General features: G+C 51.1%; 1 protein-coding gene across 3 annotated transcripts in view; it reads left to right on the top strand.

Annotated features, from left to right (window-relative positions):
• The first annotated feature begins 11,560 nt into the window (after nucleotides 1-11,560).
• Nucleotides 11,561-12,716, top strand: part of NEDD4L (NEDD4 like E3 ubiquitin protein ligase) — a 140,994-nt gene continuing 139,838 nt past the window's right edge. For all 3 annotated transcript variants that reach the window (XM_084304394.1, XM_084304393.1, XM_084304396.1), the window contains exon 1: nucleotides 11,561-11,714. In XM_084304394.1, coding sequence (XP_084160520.1) covers nucleotides 11,667-11,714 — 48 coding nt within the window. In that variant the 5' untranslated portion in view covers nucleotides 11,561-11,666. The remainder of the gene's footprint in view (nucleotides 11,715-12,716) is intronic.

The raw sequence follows: 12,716 nt of genomic DNA, 5'->3' as shown, positions 1-12,716 counted from the left end.
CTCTCACCAGTTTTGAGAGGGGGCCAGAGGGGAAGCTGGTACACCACCAGCCTGACTTTGCAAACAAACTGGCAGAAATGGTAACATCAGTAAACCCACCGGCACATACGGAGCAGTGGGAAAGCATCTGCAGCATTTGGCTGCCATTCGTCTCTTACAGCTTTTGGAAAACGTTTGCTAGCACGTGGATGGGAAAATCTGACAGTGGTGCTTTTTAGGAAACCTTGCAGGATGGTCCCGGGTGGAATTGGAAGCTCCTTCCATGAGCAAATTATTGATTACAGAATAAGAGAGAAAGGATGATGAGCTTCTCAGGGATCTGCTCTGCAACCTAATACTAGGTATAAATTACTTGTAAAAGATCTTGAAGTGAAAAAAATTTATGGATGATCATTAAGTTATTAGAAGTAATAAAAACCAAAGGCAGCTGGGAGGAGTTGCACAATAATTTCATGCTGCTGAATGAGTGGGCAGTAGTACAGCAAGATGACATTTAATTTGGATAAATGCAAAGTAACACGGAGAGCCAAGCCCAGCACAAAAATTCAGTGTTATGTTCTGCCCCACTTATTCAGGGTCTTACTGCTGCTGTTTGCTGATGGCCTTATGGAAACCTCAGCTCAATGCCCACCCCTGGTCAAACAAAAACAAAGTAGCCTGAGCAGACTAGTTCAGAATAGCTAGGAAGGAAATAGCCAAGTGAACAAACAGCATACAATAAAATGCTACAGGATAAATCCCTCTGTGCTCTCAGTTTGATTACATGCAGCCTTCTTCTCTCTAAATCCTGGAAACTAAAGACTAGAGGAGATGCAACAGACCTAACAAAAGGTGTGAGCAGGGCTGTGAAGATGAGCAAAGGTCAAGGAACACTTGTGTACTTGGAGGGAGTAGGTGTGCTACAGGTCTGCAGCCTGGAGAGGAGCTGGAAGAGGGGGATATGAGCCAGTAAAGAACAGCTGGTAATTCTTCCCAACTAGCCATAATATAAGAAGCAGGAGAAACAAAATTAAATAGTTAAAGTGATATAGAAGCAAAGAGAAGGAGACATTTTTTCACACAGCATGGTGGAAATTGTTATTGTGGTATAACGCCAAAAATGCTCAAGAAGGATTTTGACCAGTTCACAGAAGAAAAAGGTATCAAAAGACCAAGCTAAAGACCCCGGTCAGGAAGCCCCCAAGCTGCAGCAGACTGGGAGCAGGAAGGGTGCACAGAGGAGTCACTGCCCACCTGCCTCGCTGCTTGCCATGGGTGCTGCCAGAGGCAAGGCACCAGACGTGAGCCCCGACATTAATTACAGCAGCCTGTGGCTAGGTTTTGGGGAGGCAGTCCTTTGGCAAGGACAGTTCATGGGGAGCGCAGCGAGGCTGGTGCAGGATGCTCCTGTCTGGAGCACGTGGGGTGGCACATGCCCGGGTGGTGCAACAGGAGAGGCTGCATTGCTCTGCAGATACCGCAGGGAGATTAGAGGCTACAGCCCCGGGTCGGGCACTGCTGCCCTGACAAAGCCACCTATGGCTCACGTGAAGCAACTGTAGTTGTCAGGGGGCCTGTTAGGAGTTTCTGTGTCAAAGTCTGTCCTCAGACCACATCTCGTGGTGTGCTGGCTGCTCTCCGGCACCCACCTCCGACCTGTGCTGCTGCGTGTCGGGTGGAGACACAGTGCTCATGTTGCTGCGTGAGCCAGGACAAGTCCCTGGGAGAAACCTTAATTTTCAACACTTTTCCATAAAGATTGTATGCTTTTTTTTAAAGACTGCATGCTTCTTCCTTCCTTCCTTCCTTCCTTCCTTCCTTCCTTCCTTCCTTCCTTCCTTCCTTCCTTCCTTCCTTCCTTCCTTCCTTCCTTCCTTCCTTCCTTCCTTCCTTCCTTCTTTTTTTTTTTTTTCTGCAGAGACATCTGCCTGGGTTTATCAGTACCACACTCGTTCAAACAAGGCCAAGGTTTATTAAACACAGACAGAACGTGAAATCCAAGAGAAAGAAGCAGTTTGCATAACAAATCTCATGAGATTTGATTTCTGGTAAACTAAGTGATGCAAGGCATTCTCAGCTTAATTTCTGAGAAAGCAGAACGGCCTCGGCACTGTGATGGCAGCGCTCTCGTCAGCGCGGGGCCCCTGCCAGCCGGACGCTGCTCTCCGGGGACGGATCTGCTGCTGGCCCAGCCTCTCAAGTTACCCCACTGACTGGAAAACTGACACACCACAAAACACAGTGAACTGCGAGGATTCCTTGTATTGTCCAAAAAACAGGCCACTGGCTGCATCAAAGATGTTAAAAAATGATTAGTGGACTCTTTTCAAAGCCTTTGGGTTACCATACCTTGCAAACCAGGTCGTAAAATTCTACCAGGACTTAAAAAATCCATACACACTTTTCCTTTTTTTTTTTTTTTTTTTTTTTCTCCCCTGTAAACTGTGAATTGCTGATAGAAACACAGACCTTTTCTCAACTTCTCAGATGTTAATTCTGCAGCCTCAATAGGCTGTGTTTGTCAGGTTGATGGTTAGACTTAATGACTTGAAGTTCTTTTCCAACCTAAATGATTCTGTAATTTTATAATTAGCATATGCATTAACTCCGAAGCAGAAGAACTCTGTAAAGACATGGCTGACAAAAATAATTGTCAGTGCTTACACTGGTATTCTCCTGGTGGTGTCTGAAGAAAACACATTTTTCCAGTGAATTGGAAGTTTCTCTGCTTCGTTTCCCTTAAGCCTGTGTTTGACCTGTCTCCTGGTCATCGCCGAATTGGGCACTGCTTAGGTGACAGCTCTGCTCTCCTGTTAAGAGAGAAGTACAAGGGGCAACAGAGGGACCCTCGAGTGTGTTCGCCCGGCACCAGGCCAGTGTGACGGGAGGCGGCTGCCCCAGCCGTGTGTGGCCACTACGGTGGCCAGTGGCCGGCTGCTGCGGGCAGGGCTGGCTCTTCCTCCCTGCCTTGCCATGCCCCCTGCACGCCTCTGCTGCGCCTGCCTCCTGCGTGCTGCTGCTGCACCGCGGCTGTTGACACTGGCACTCGCCCACATTGTGCTGGACCTTGGGACAAGAAAGCGATTTGTCTTTCTTTGGAAGTGTTTTGATTATTTTGCATTACTGTTGACATTGAGTAGGAAGTTATGAAAGCTGGTCTTTATGTATAATACATCAGCACGTTCTGCCTGTGCCCGTTTGACCTCTATCCAAAATGCTCAAAACCGCAGGGACGTTACAACACTGCAAAATCCTGTCAAAGGAGGGACAAGCATCTCGCTCGTGCCTGAAGTGTTATACAGTGATTGGAAACTGAACAACAATTAACCCAGCCACAAGGCAGGTCAAACCTTTCTACAACTGGAGACACACAGAAAAAGTCCTCTGACTTTCCAGGCGGCAAAGCCCAGCACAAAGGTAAATGAATCCGCCCTCTGCATTTAGGGGATAATACTAATGAAATGGATAGACTTCAAAAGTGGCCATCTGAAGCCTCAGCTTCTGTCTGCTAAAGCTTTATCAGCTTATATCTTCTAAAGCTGCTCTGACGTGATCGGCTGCTGACACACAGCTAAGGGAAATGTAGATGTGGGATGTGTAACTGGGTGATGCACAGCGCTACCCTGGCTAGAAGATGCTCGGACTAATGCCAACAACAGGAAGGACTGTGTCTGCTGAGGCGCTTACCCAGGTGGTTTTACCAAAGTGTGCCACAAATCTCTTTAGAAGGATATCTTGGTTTAGGCCTAGGGCTTGCTGTTTCATCCTCATAAAACACAATTTTCTTATGTTCAGAACCGTTTTTCTGTGTGTCCACAATCATATGTTCAGTCCCCAGACATTTCTGCAATGCCTTAAAAAAGATATATCCTGAAATTATAGATACAATTTTGTCATCCAATCAAGCTTCAGCCTGGTAAAATATTAACATTTCTAATGAAAATTTTCCAGAAAAAAAAAAAAAAAGAGGAGTGATCCCTGTTGACAAGTTTTGCAGTGAGAGAAGCATTGTTTTGGAGCAAAGATTATTCAGTAACAGCTTTGAATATTGAACTGTGTTGATGTGTGTCTGTAAACAGCTTTCTTCCTGCTCAGTGAGACATGGATTTATTTTCTTATCTGTGGAAATAGGATAATGAATTTCTATTTTAAACTGAGGGCTGACAAGAGAGTGGGATAAAATCTATAGCTTTCCGTTATTGCTTTTATGATCCGTTAGGCTCAGTGGAAGCAGCAGCGCGTTGTGAATAGCGCGTTTAGAAAGTCCCCTTTGAAATCATTAAAATGCAATAACCCTCTACAAGACAAAGGCGTTACAAGGCTCGACGTGCAGCTCACACCCCACCAGACGAGCCAGCCTCTCGCCCGCGTGACTGTGAGCTGCCGCCGCTGTGCGCGACCTCTGCGGGCACCCAAACCGCGGGAGGGAGAGCCCTGCAGCCGGCCCCGCTTCCCCTCTGGCTGCCTCCGCGTTGCTTTGCCATCGTGCTGCCTTGGCCGGGCTCCTTCCTCGGGGCCTGCTGGGGGGGCAGCGCCTGCAGACCTCCAACACCCGGGGCCTCGCGGCTCAGACTGAGCTCCGTGGTGGAGCCGGTGGCCTGTGGCTCCTGTGCACACACACACGTGCTGCCTCTGGCGCCGGGAACTTGTGCATCATCACTTTCCATTTCACCAGAGTTTCTCAGAAAGTGTTGCTGCGAATTTACAACTGCTATTAAATAGACTAGCATGTCATTTGGGAAAGTGCTCTGGCAGCAGTTTATCATTATAATGCTATTTGGTAAGCCAGCGGAGAGTCCGTCTGACTTCCGAAAGAGCATTTTCTGCTTAGGTTGTAGCTCTATTAATCTGTTCAAGCCAATTCTGTAAAACCCAAGCCATCTGTATTTGTGAAGATCATGCTTTATGTAGGTTTTCTCTGTGTATACTGGCAGTGCATGATTAAAAGTATTAGGGATTTACAGTGCGAGTCTATATATTGGCATGTTGCAGTGACCTTCTAAGTAGCATTTCCCAATATTTGACTAACTGCAGCACAGTCAGGTCCAGCAGCAAAATATGCAATGGCTCCAAATAATGGAAATAGCCATGCTCTGTGCAGGGTATTGTGGCTACAAACAGTGGAAATGGCTAAGTTATTGCCACGTTTCAGCCTGTTCACTAAGCTTATATTTATAATTACTAAAGTTCCTTGTCAATTATGCAGTAATGTTTAGCTAACCTTTTTGTTAAGCAGGCGTGGTCTTGCTAAGAAAATGATAAGCAGTCAGTACAGATCCTACTAGGCTAAAGGTCTGTCCCACCACGCTTGTTGAGGCCCCGGAGGCCTCCTGTGGGCTTTGTGTTGCCACTACTTCCCCGCTCTGCTCCAAGCCAGGTCCGCATCTCACCTGCAGTGCCACGCACGCTGGAAGCACGGCTCCGAGGGAACGACCTCGGAGCTCGCACATGGACTGCTTCTGCTGAGAGCAGCTCCAGAGAGAGCTCCCACAGCAATGCAGCCTCTGCAGCTTTGTGCTCGAAAGAATTAGTTTCTGTATGGTACCAGTGTTGACACTGAGGGCTCCTCAGGTGCGAACATGTTTTCTAGATGCATTGGCTGTGCAAGTCAATGGGCAGAGCTTGGAATGCTTTTTGTTCTTATGTGGCTCATCGTAGTGAACTTGATTGGATTAATCATAGGAGATGTGTTGTTTTAGCATGCAATTAATATAGAATAGTTTCTGAAATGCTTACCAATAAATGTAAAAACATACAGGAGTTATTCTTAGCAGCTCTGACGTAGCAAAGGCAGACAGCGAGTGCTTCATCTTAAGCGCATGCTTAAATTCATTTCTGTTTAGCAAAGCACTTAAGTATTGGGCTGAACTGCAGCCAAGCATTTTTGGCAGCAGCTTAGTTCTGAGGAGAAAGTGTTTTTTCTGTCAACTGCATTTCCTTGGTGCCTGCTGGCGTGACGCAATCTAAGTGACAGGGGATGAGCCCTGTCCTGCGGACACTGGCAGCAGCCGGGGTTCCCGGGCTGGCTCTATTTCCTCTGCGCCCAAGAGTTCAGCTGCTAGGTGGGTTACTGGCTTACGTGCTAAGAAGCAGAGTTAACATATTCAATGCTCCATACTCAAATCTCAATACATGGAAAGGAAATGAAGTTATGGAAATTGGGTCAGGTAAATCTAGGCTGCCTGTGAATGACAACCCCATTCCCACCTGCAGCCCAAAGCCTGTGATGTGGATGCCTTTATTGGAGCTCATTGCCTTGGGCTTTCTTATAGTCAATAGAGAGATAAAAGCACTTTCATGGTAACATTCATTTGACTTTTTTCAGATGTCTGCTTTAGGATGAGATGAATTGCATTTCAAAAGCTCCTGTTTCTCTCTGCTGGGGATAAAAGGATCCTAGAGTGACTAGGTCAGATGATTTCCATCCCTGTGTCCACAGGAAATGAAACTCTGGAGACATGGAGCAATAAAACACAGAGATGGAGCAACTGAAAAGTAAAATCTGCTTACTTCATTAAATCTGTTACAACTGCTTTAAAACTGCAGAATCTGTCATGAACTTCCCATTAATGTTTCCTCATTAATAAGAAACCTAAAAGCTAAGAGAAAAAAAAAAAGTTTTCTAAAATTTTATTGTATGGAAATTGTTATAATTTTAATTGGAAATAATTCACTTCAAGCACAATGGGGCTGTACGCTTGTTCACACTGGAGGAATTCATGGCTCAAAGACTGTGATAAATGCTAATACCAGGTATCATTGATTCATTGTCGGTAAAGCACAAAAATTACCTAGAAGGGGATAAGACCAATATTGGTACAAAAGTTAGAGTACAGTTTTACATTTCAATGTGCGCTAAGAATGAAACAAAAATATATTTCTGATATAAATGAATGCCGATGGTGCAATGCAGAAAAAAAAAAAAAAAAGAGCAGTATGTTACAAAACATGCATTGAGGGCATAGGGAAGAAAGTCACTGAAAGAGATAGGGAGGAGGTGCATTCCCTGGTAAGCGAGCACTTAACTTCTGATTGCATTCCTCTTTTAATCTTTTGCATATGTTCTGAGGAAGAGACGTGAAATATTTGCTTGAGATTTAGGAGGGGTCCGGTACATTGGGACAAAGTGATCTCCATGAGCAGGGTTTTCAGATTACTGCTTCTTAAAGAAAAAAAAAAAAAAAAAAAAAAAAAAAAAAAAAAAAAACAAAGCTAAAATTAGTGGTATGAGAATTAAGACATTGTCTCCCACTTCTGCCAACCTGGTATTTATACAAATGAGCTTGTGTTGGAACTAGTCTAGATCTTAAGTAACAGCTACAAACCTTAAAAGAGTTTTCTTCTCCCTGTCCCTGCAGTTTGGTATATCTTGGAGGACATGTATGTTTTGAAGGCAGGAGCAAATTTATTTCTCCCATGGGTTTGAACTCGGTGGACACCATCCAGTTTCAAAGAGGAAGGTGCAGAGACAAGTTTAAGAAGCCAGGTGGGGCTCAGACTAAGAGAGCTTGGCAGTTTTTGCTCAGCAGGACTCTTAACTCCACGTGGCAACCCAGGTTTTGAACCGGAGCTGGCTCAGGGCTGAACAACTTCCATGTGCGTGCCCAGCAAGGAGCTACTGAGAAAACGTCTCTTGCTGTTCCTTCTCTAGAAAATCTGGTACATCTCTTCAGGGAAGTATAGTCTTTTTTTCTTACATCTTAGATAATTATGATAATGCCATGACTTTCATGATGCACGGGAAAAACAAACAAACAAGACCACATTGGTAGAAGTAGTTTCTTGCATTTTCTTGCTCTACCACTCTCCAAAGTGGTCAGACTGATGGTGAAAAAATGGTCTGTACTCAGTTATTTTTGTGGCTTTTTTTTTGCCTTACGAGGGAATTAAAAGCCAAAGGACTGTGGGCCCATGTAGGAAAGCAGATAAAACATTTTCCTTTTTTTCTACATACAAGTATGTATAGGCATTATTCGGGTAATTAGTGTGAATAAAAGAATGGGGAGGCAAGAGCGTAAGTACATTAAAGGGCCAAAAGAAAATTTTATATTTGTCTATTTAATCAGTCCAGGGTACATTGCTGCTGGAGGATGTTATGAGGAAGCAGTCAGATAGATCTAGGAAAGGATTAGGCATTCATGTGAGCGGGGATAGCTGCTGTTACATCCATGAGGTTAAAGGATTTGGGAGGGACACTGCCCCTCAGCCGTAGGCCAGGAGCTGATGGCCAGCTGGAGCCAGGAGCCTCCTCGGGGCAGTGCTGTGCATCTCCCTGAGGCTGCCCTGAGGGGTCAGAGCAGTCTCCAGCCTGACAAGACGCCGGCCTGCCCTGGGACGTGCACCCCTCACCTTACGTCCTTCGGGACAGACCTACAAGTGCTGCATCCTCACTGCTCCCTACGACATCTGGCCTTACACAGCTGCGTGAAGCTTAAATGTTGATAAGAATTGCCATCCGTAATATATATTTAATCTATTTTTACTCTGAGAATTTTAAATAATGAATGGATCTTTGTTATATAAAGAGGCCAGCTATAAATCATCTGAGCTGCACCTAGAGGCTTCTGATGTCTGCTTTCTCAAATGAATTACATCTCTTCAGGGCCATCTATCATTCTCAATAAAATTCCGCAGAGGAATTATGCTTGTAATCTTCATAAGCAAATAAACAAGTAATCTCCATCACAGATTTGATACTAAAGCTCTGCAATCCAATCAGGTTGATGTGGTAATGGCAGAGCACTAATTTTCTGCTCTGTCATCAGAGATCCTTTCATTCAGCTGTGTGTGTACGTATTTTCCCCTTGGGGAGGACCTGTTGATGGGAGAGCTATCTGATTTTACAAAAACACTGGTGTAAATGCTGGAACACGAGTGGAAAGACATCACCGTGGTTTCTGAGGCCAGCGGGTGGCCTGGTAGAGCACACGTGTCTGGATCACGTGCTGCAGGAAGGATTCGCATTCAGAGATGTCCACATATCATGGCTTTGGGTCCCTTCACTGAATCACATCACCTATTTCCTCTCCATTCTGCCCTTCAGAAGTACAGCGCTCCTGACAGTCCAGCCAGGTTCTCAGTAGTTCCCAGTTCCAGCGAATGGCCTCAGCTGCTGATACCTGAAGATGGCGGCATGCAGAGAACTGCAATTAATTTACAAAACTGACTACAGAAAAGTATTTCAAGGAATCCTGAAATCAGAGGGTTTGAGAGCTCCAAGTGTCACACGTACTCTCCCAGAGCCAGCCCTTTAGATGATTCAGACTTTACCTGCGCCTTGTGGTCAGAGCCCCAGGGACAGGGCAGGGCCTGCACAACAGCAAATGGGGCCGGGAGTTCCTCACCTAACGAGGAGAGAAGAAGTGGCCTTTGGGGAAAAAGCCTGGAGTGACTCATGCTCCTGCTCAGAGCCCCGAAGCTGTAATACAAAGAGCTAAAACAAGGTAGCCGAAGAGAAGGACACAATAAATGTCAGAGTAATAAACCTGAAATTTGTGGAGGATTTATCCTGGCATCAGAACTGTTGAATGAATCAGCTGCCCGGGTGTTCCCGTGGACCTGACAATTTGAGGGGACTCCTTCACAGATCCTCCTGGAAAGGGGAAACCAAAGCCCTTTTGGAGCACGATGCCGAGGAAGACCCTGCCCAGAGGTGTCAGCATTAGCTGCATGAGATGGAGTTTATGGGCAGCAGACATTCCTGCGAGTACAAAGGCTAATGACTTCGCAGGCCGTACTTTAACAGCCTGCCGATTTTGCTCGTGTGCACTGTTGTCTGGGCATAGGTCAAACCCTTCCTTCCCCAGGAAGAGCTTTTGTAAAGGCTGGAGGAAAATTTCTGGCTGACGGACTGCTTGTGGAATCTCTCCAAAAAAAGTATCTCCCGTTTCCCCTTCCCCTCGGCTCCCTGGAGCAGAACACAGGTGCGAGACGATGGCCGAGCACACAGAGGCAGTTAGCTGAAAGCTGCTCCAGAGGTTTTGCTTGCCAGTGGCCCTCCTACCCTTGGCTGTGAGAACACTGTAAAGGGAGAACAGTTACAGGCTGAACGCGATCTCTTTGTGTGAGTGACGGCCGGTTTCAGGGACTGCTGTCCCCCAGGTATTTGCCACATCCCTCCCGCTGGACGTCCCCAGCGCCACGCTCGAGTTTGCTGAACAGGAGAGGCGAGTGACGGGAGGTAAGCCAGGCTGCCGTGCTGGCGCAGCTGGGACCTGACACATTCACACGAGGGCTGAGGGTTTTAGGTCGTGGTACCGCACCAGGCTGGGTGACAGCCCCCACTGCGGCCAGCCGTGCCCCGTGCTGCTGGGGGCTGCTGCAGGCCTCTCGTCTTGGGCAGCAGCTTGAGATTCCCCCCGTGCCGCTGGCTCCACGCAGCTTTCTTCCCGTGCTGTGTACTCTGATGTACAGAAATCGTAGCAGAAATCGGTTGTTGCCTTGTGCAAGCATAAATGTTCTGAGAACAGCCTCCACGTAAACCATAGCTCATTAGGCTCTACTTAAGTGCTAGCATCTTGCCAAAAGATAACAGACGGATAATAAAGGTGAGAGTAGCACGGGTGGGGCATGGCTGGCAGGGGACTACAGACAATTAAGGAAGGAGCAGAAATCAAATAAGGAAGTAATTTAGAGCCGAAGCGTGCCTTGATTTTGCTCAGAAGTAACCTAGCTCCCAATGCCCAGTGTTTGGCTTGCTGAGAGGACACGGATGGAAAGCGGACAGGGAACAGCAGCGAGGGGCCTGCGGGCGCTTTTTGCCGTTCTCTCGCAGATCCCGCGGTGCTCGTCATTTATTAGGGAAAAAACAAATAAATCACAGCTGCGGGCCAGAGCCCAGAGCCCAGGGCCCGCCGAGTCCCACCAAACCCCCAGCCCGGCAGGGAGCCCCCCGCCTGCACAGCGGGCCCCGCCCGGCCCGGCCCGGCGGCAGGAGCCCCCCGAGAGCCAGGGACCCCCCCAGGAACCAGGGACCCCCCCAGGAACCAGGGACCCCCCCAGGAACCAGGGGAGGCCCCCCCCAGCCCCGGCCCCTCCGCCCCGGCCACCGCCGGGGGGCGCCTGCTCCCCGCTCCGGGGCTCGGGGGGGTGGCTCGGGGGGGGGGGGGGCGCTGCCGGGAGCCCCCCGCGGCCCGCGCCGCCCCCGCGCCTTTGTGCGGCCCCGGCCCCCGCCCCCCCCGCCCCGCCCCGCCGCGAATCGGCCCCGGCCCGGCCCGGCCCCGCCGCCCCCCCCCCCGCAGCCGCCGCCGCCATTGGGCCCCCGCGGCCGCGTCCCCGCCCCACTGGGCCGCCGCCGGGGCTGCCCGGCGCGGGGCGGGGCGGGGCGGAGCGGGGGGGTCCCTGCGGCCCCGGCCCCAGCCCGGGCGGTGTCGGCGCGGTGCGGGCGGCCCCAGCGCCTCCCCCGAGCGGCGTCGCCCGGCACCGCCCCCGGCCCCTTCCCGCCGGCGCTCGGCTCCGCTGCCGCCTTCCGCCGCCCGCGGGCGAGCAGCAGCAGCGGGGGCAGCAGCAGGAGGAGGAGGAGGAGGAGGAGGAGGAGGAGGAGGAGGAGGAGGAGGAGGAGGAGGAGGAGGAGGAAGGCGGCGGCTCCGGCTCCGGCTCCTCCTCACCTGGGCCGGGCCGGCGGAGCCCCCGGGGCACGGAGTGCGCGGAGCTGCGGCCGAGCGGGGCGCTCCCCCCGCGGCGGCTCCATGGCGACCGCGGCGGTGGAGCCGGTGTACGGGCTGTCCGAGGAGGAGGTGGGTCCGGCGCGGCCGCGGGGACGGGGACGAACAGGGCCGGGGCCGGGGCCGGGGCCGGGGGGTGCCGCTGTCCCCCGGGGGGGGCCGCCCCCAGCCCCACCTGCGGGCACGGCCCGGCCGCGCGGGCCCCGGGCGAAGGTCGAGGGTCGGTCCGGGAGGGCGCCCCGGGAGCGGCCGGGAGGGCGGCACGGCACGGATCGGCTCGGTACGGCTCGGTACAGCACAGCACGGCTCGGTACGGCTTGGCTCGGCCCGGCCCCGCCGCCGGCAGCACCCCCGGGCGGCGCCCCCCGGCAGGTGCGTGCGGAACAAAGGGCCGGGGCCGGGGCCGGGAGCCCCGCTGCTGCCGTGCCGGGGGCCCTGGTGCCCGCCGGGCATCCCGCGGCCAGCTCGTGCTTTCCAGGAGGCGACACCGGGAGCTGTCACGGCGCCACCCAGCACGGGGGGCTGCCCGCCCGGCCTTTGTGCTGCGGGGGGACCGGGGCGTGCAGGAGCTGCCGGGCTGTTTCGTTTCCTCGTCCAGCCGAGCTGCTCCGAGGCTGGGTGGTTGTAGCGCTTCATCCCGATGGAAGGAAGGCTCCTTGCCTCGAGTGGGTGTTTCGTGCAGGGAGGGAGCTGGTTAGTGCGGCTGTTGTTGGTTTATAAAGCTGTGAGAGCAACCTGGTTTAAACGTGTGTGTGTGCGAAGGTAGGGAGGAGAGGAGGCATCACAAGAGGCTCTGGTGCTTGAGACAGCGAGCACGGAACTGGAGGACAATCTCTTCCCTCCCCAGTTTGTTTTTGTAAGCCTTCATGCAAGAACAAGTCTGCTTCAGCGCGGCCGTGGCTCCAGGAATCCCCAGAGCAGCTCATTCTGTCTGGTTTCCTCCCCCTCTTGGCCCCCGGTTCCCAGAGCCACCGGATCGATGTCACCGATCCCCCAGATAACAGGGATCTGCCGCGGTGTGCTTGGTGTGCTCTGCGCCGTGCTGCCGGCCTGCTGGGGGGCTTCGGAGAGCCA

This window comes from Netta rufina, assembly GCF_964035555.1.
Source record: "Netta rufina genome assembly, chromosome: W".
Classification (NCBI taxonomy): domain Eukaryota; kingdom Metazoa; phylum Chordata; class Aves; order Anseriformes; family Anatidae; genus Netta; species Netta rufina.
This window is presented reverse-complemented; position numbering and strand designations above follow the sequence as displayed.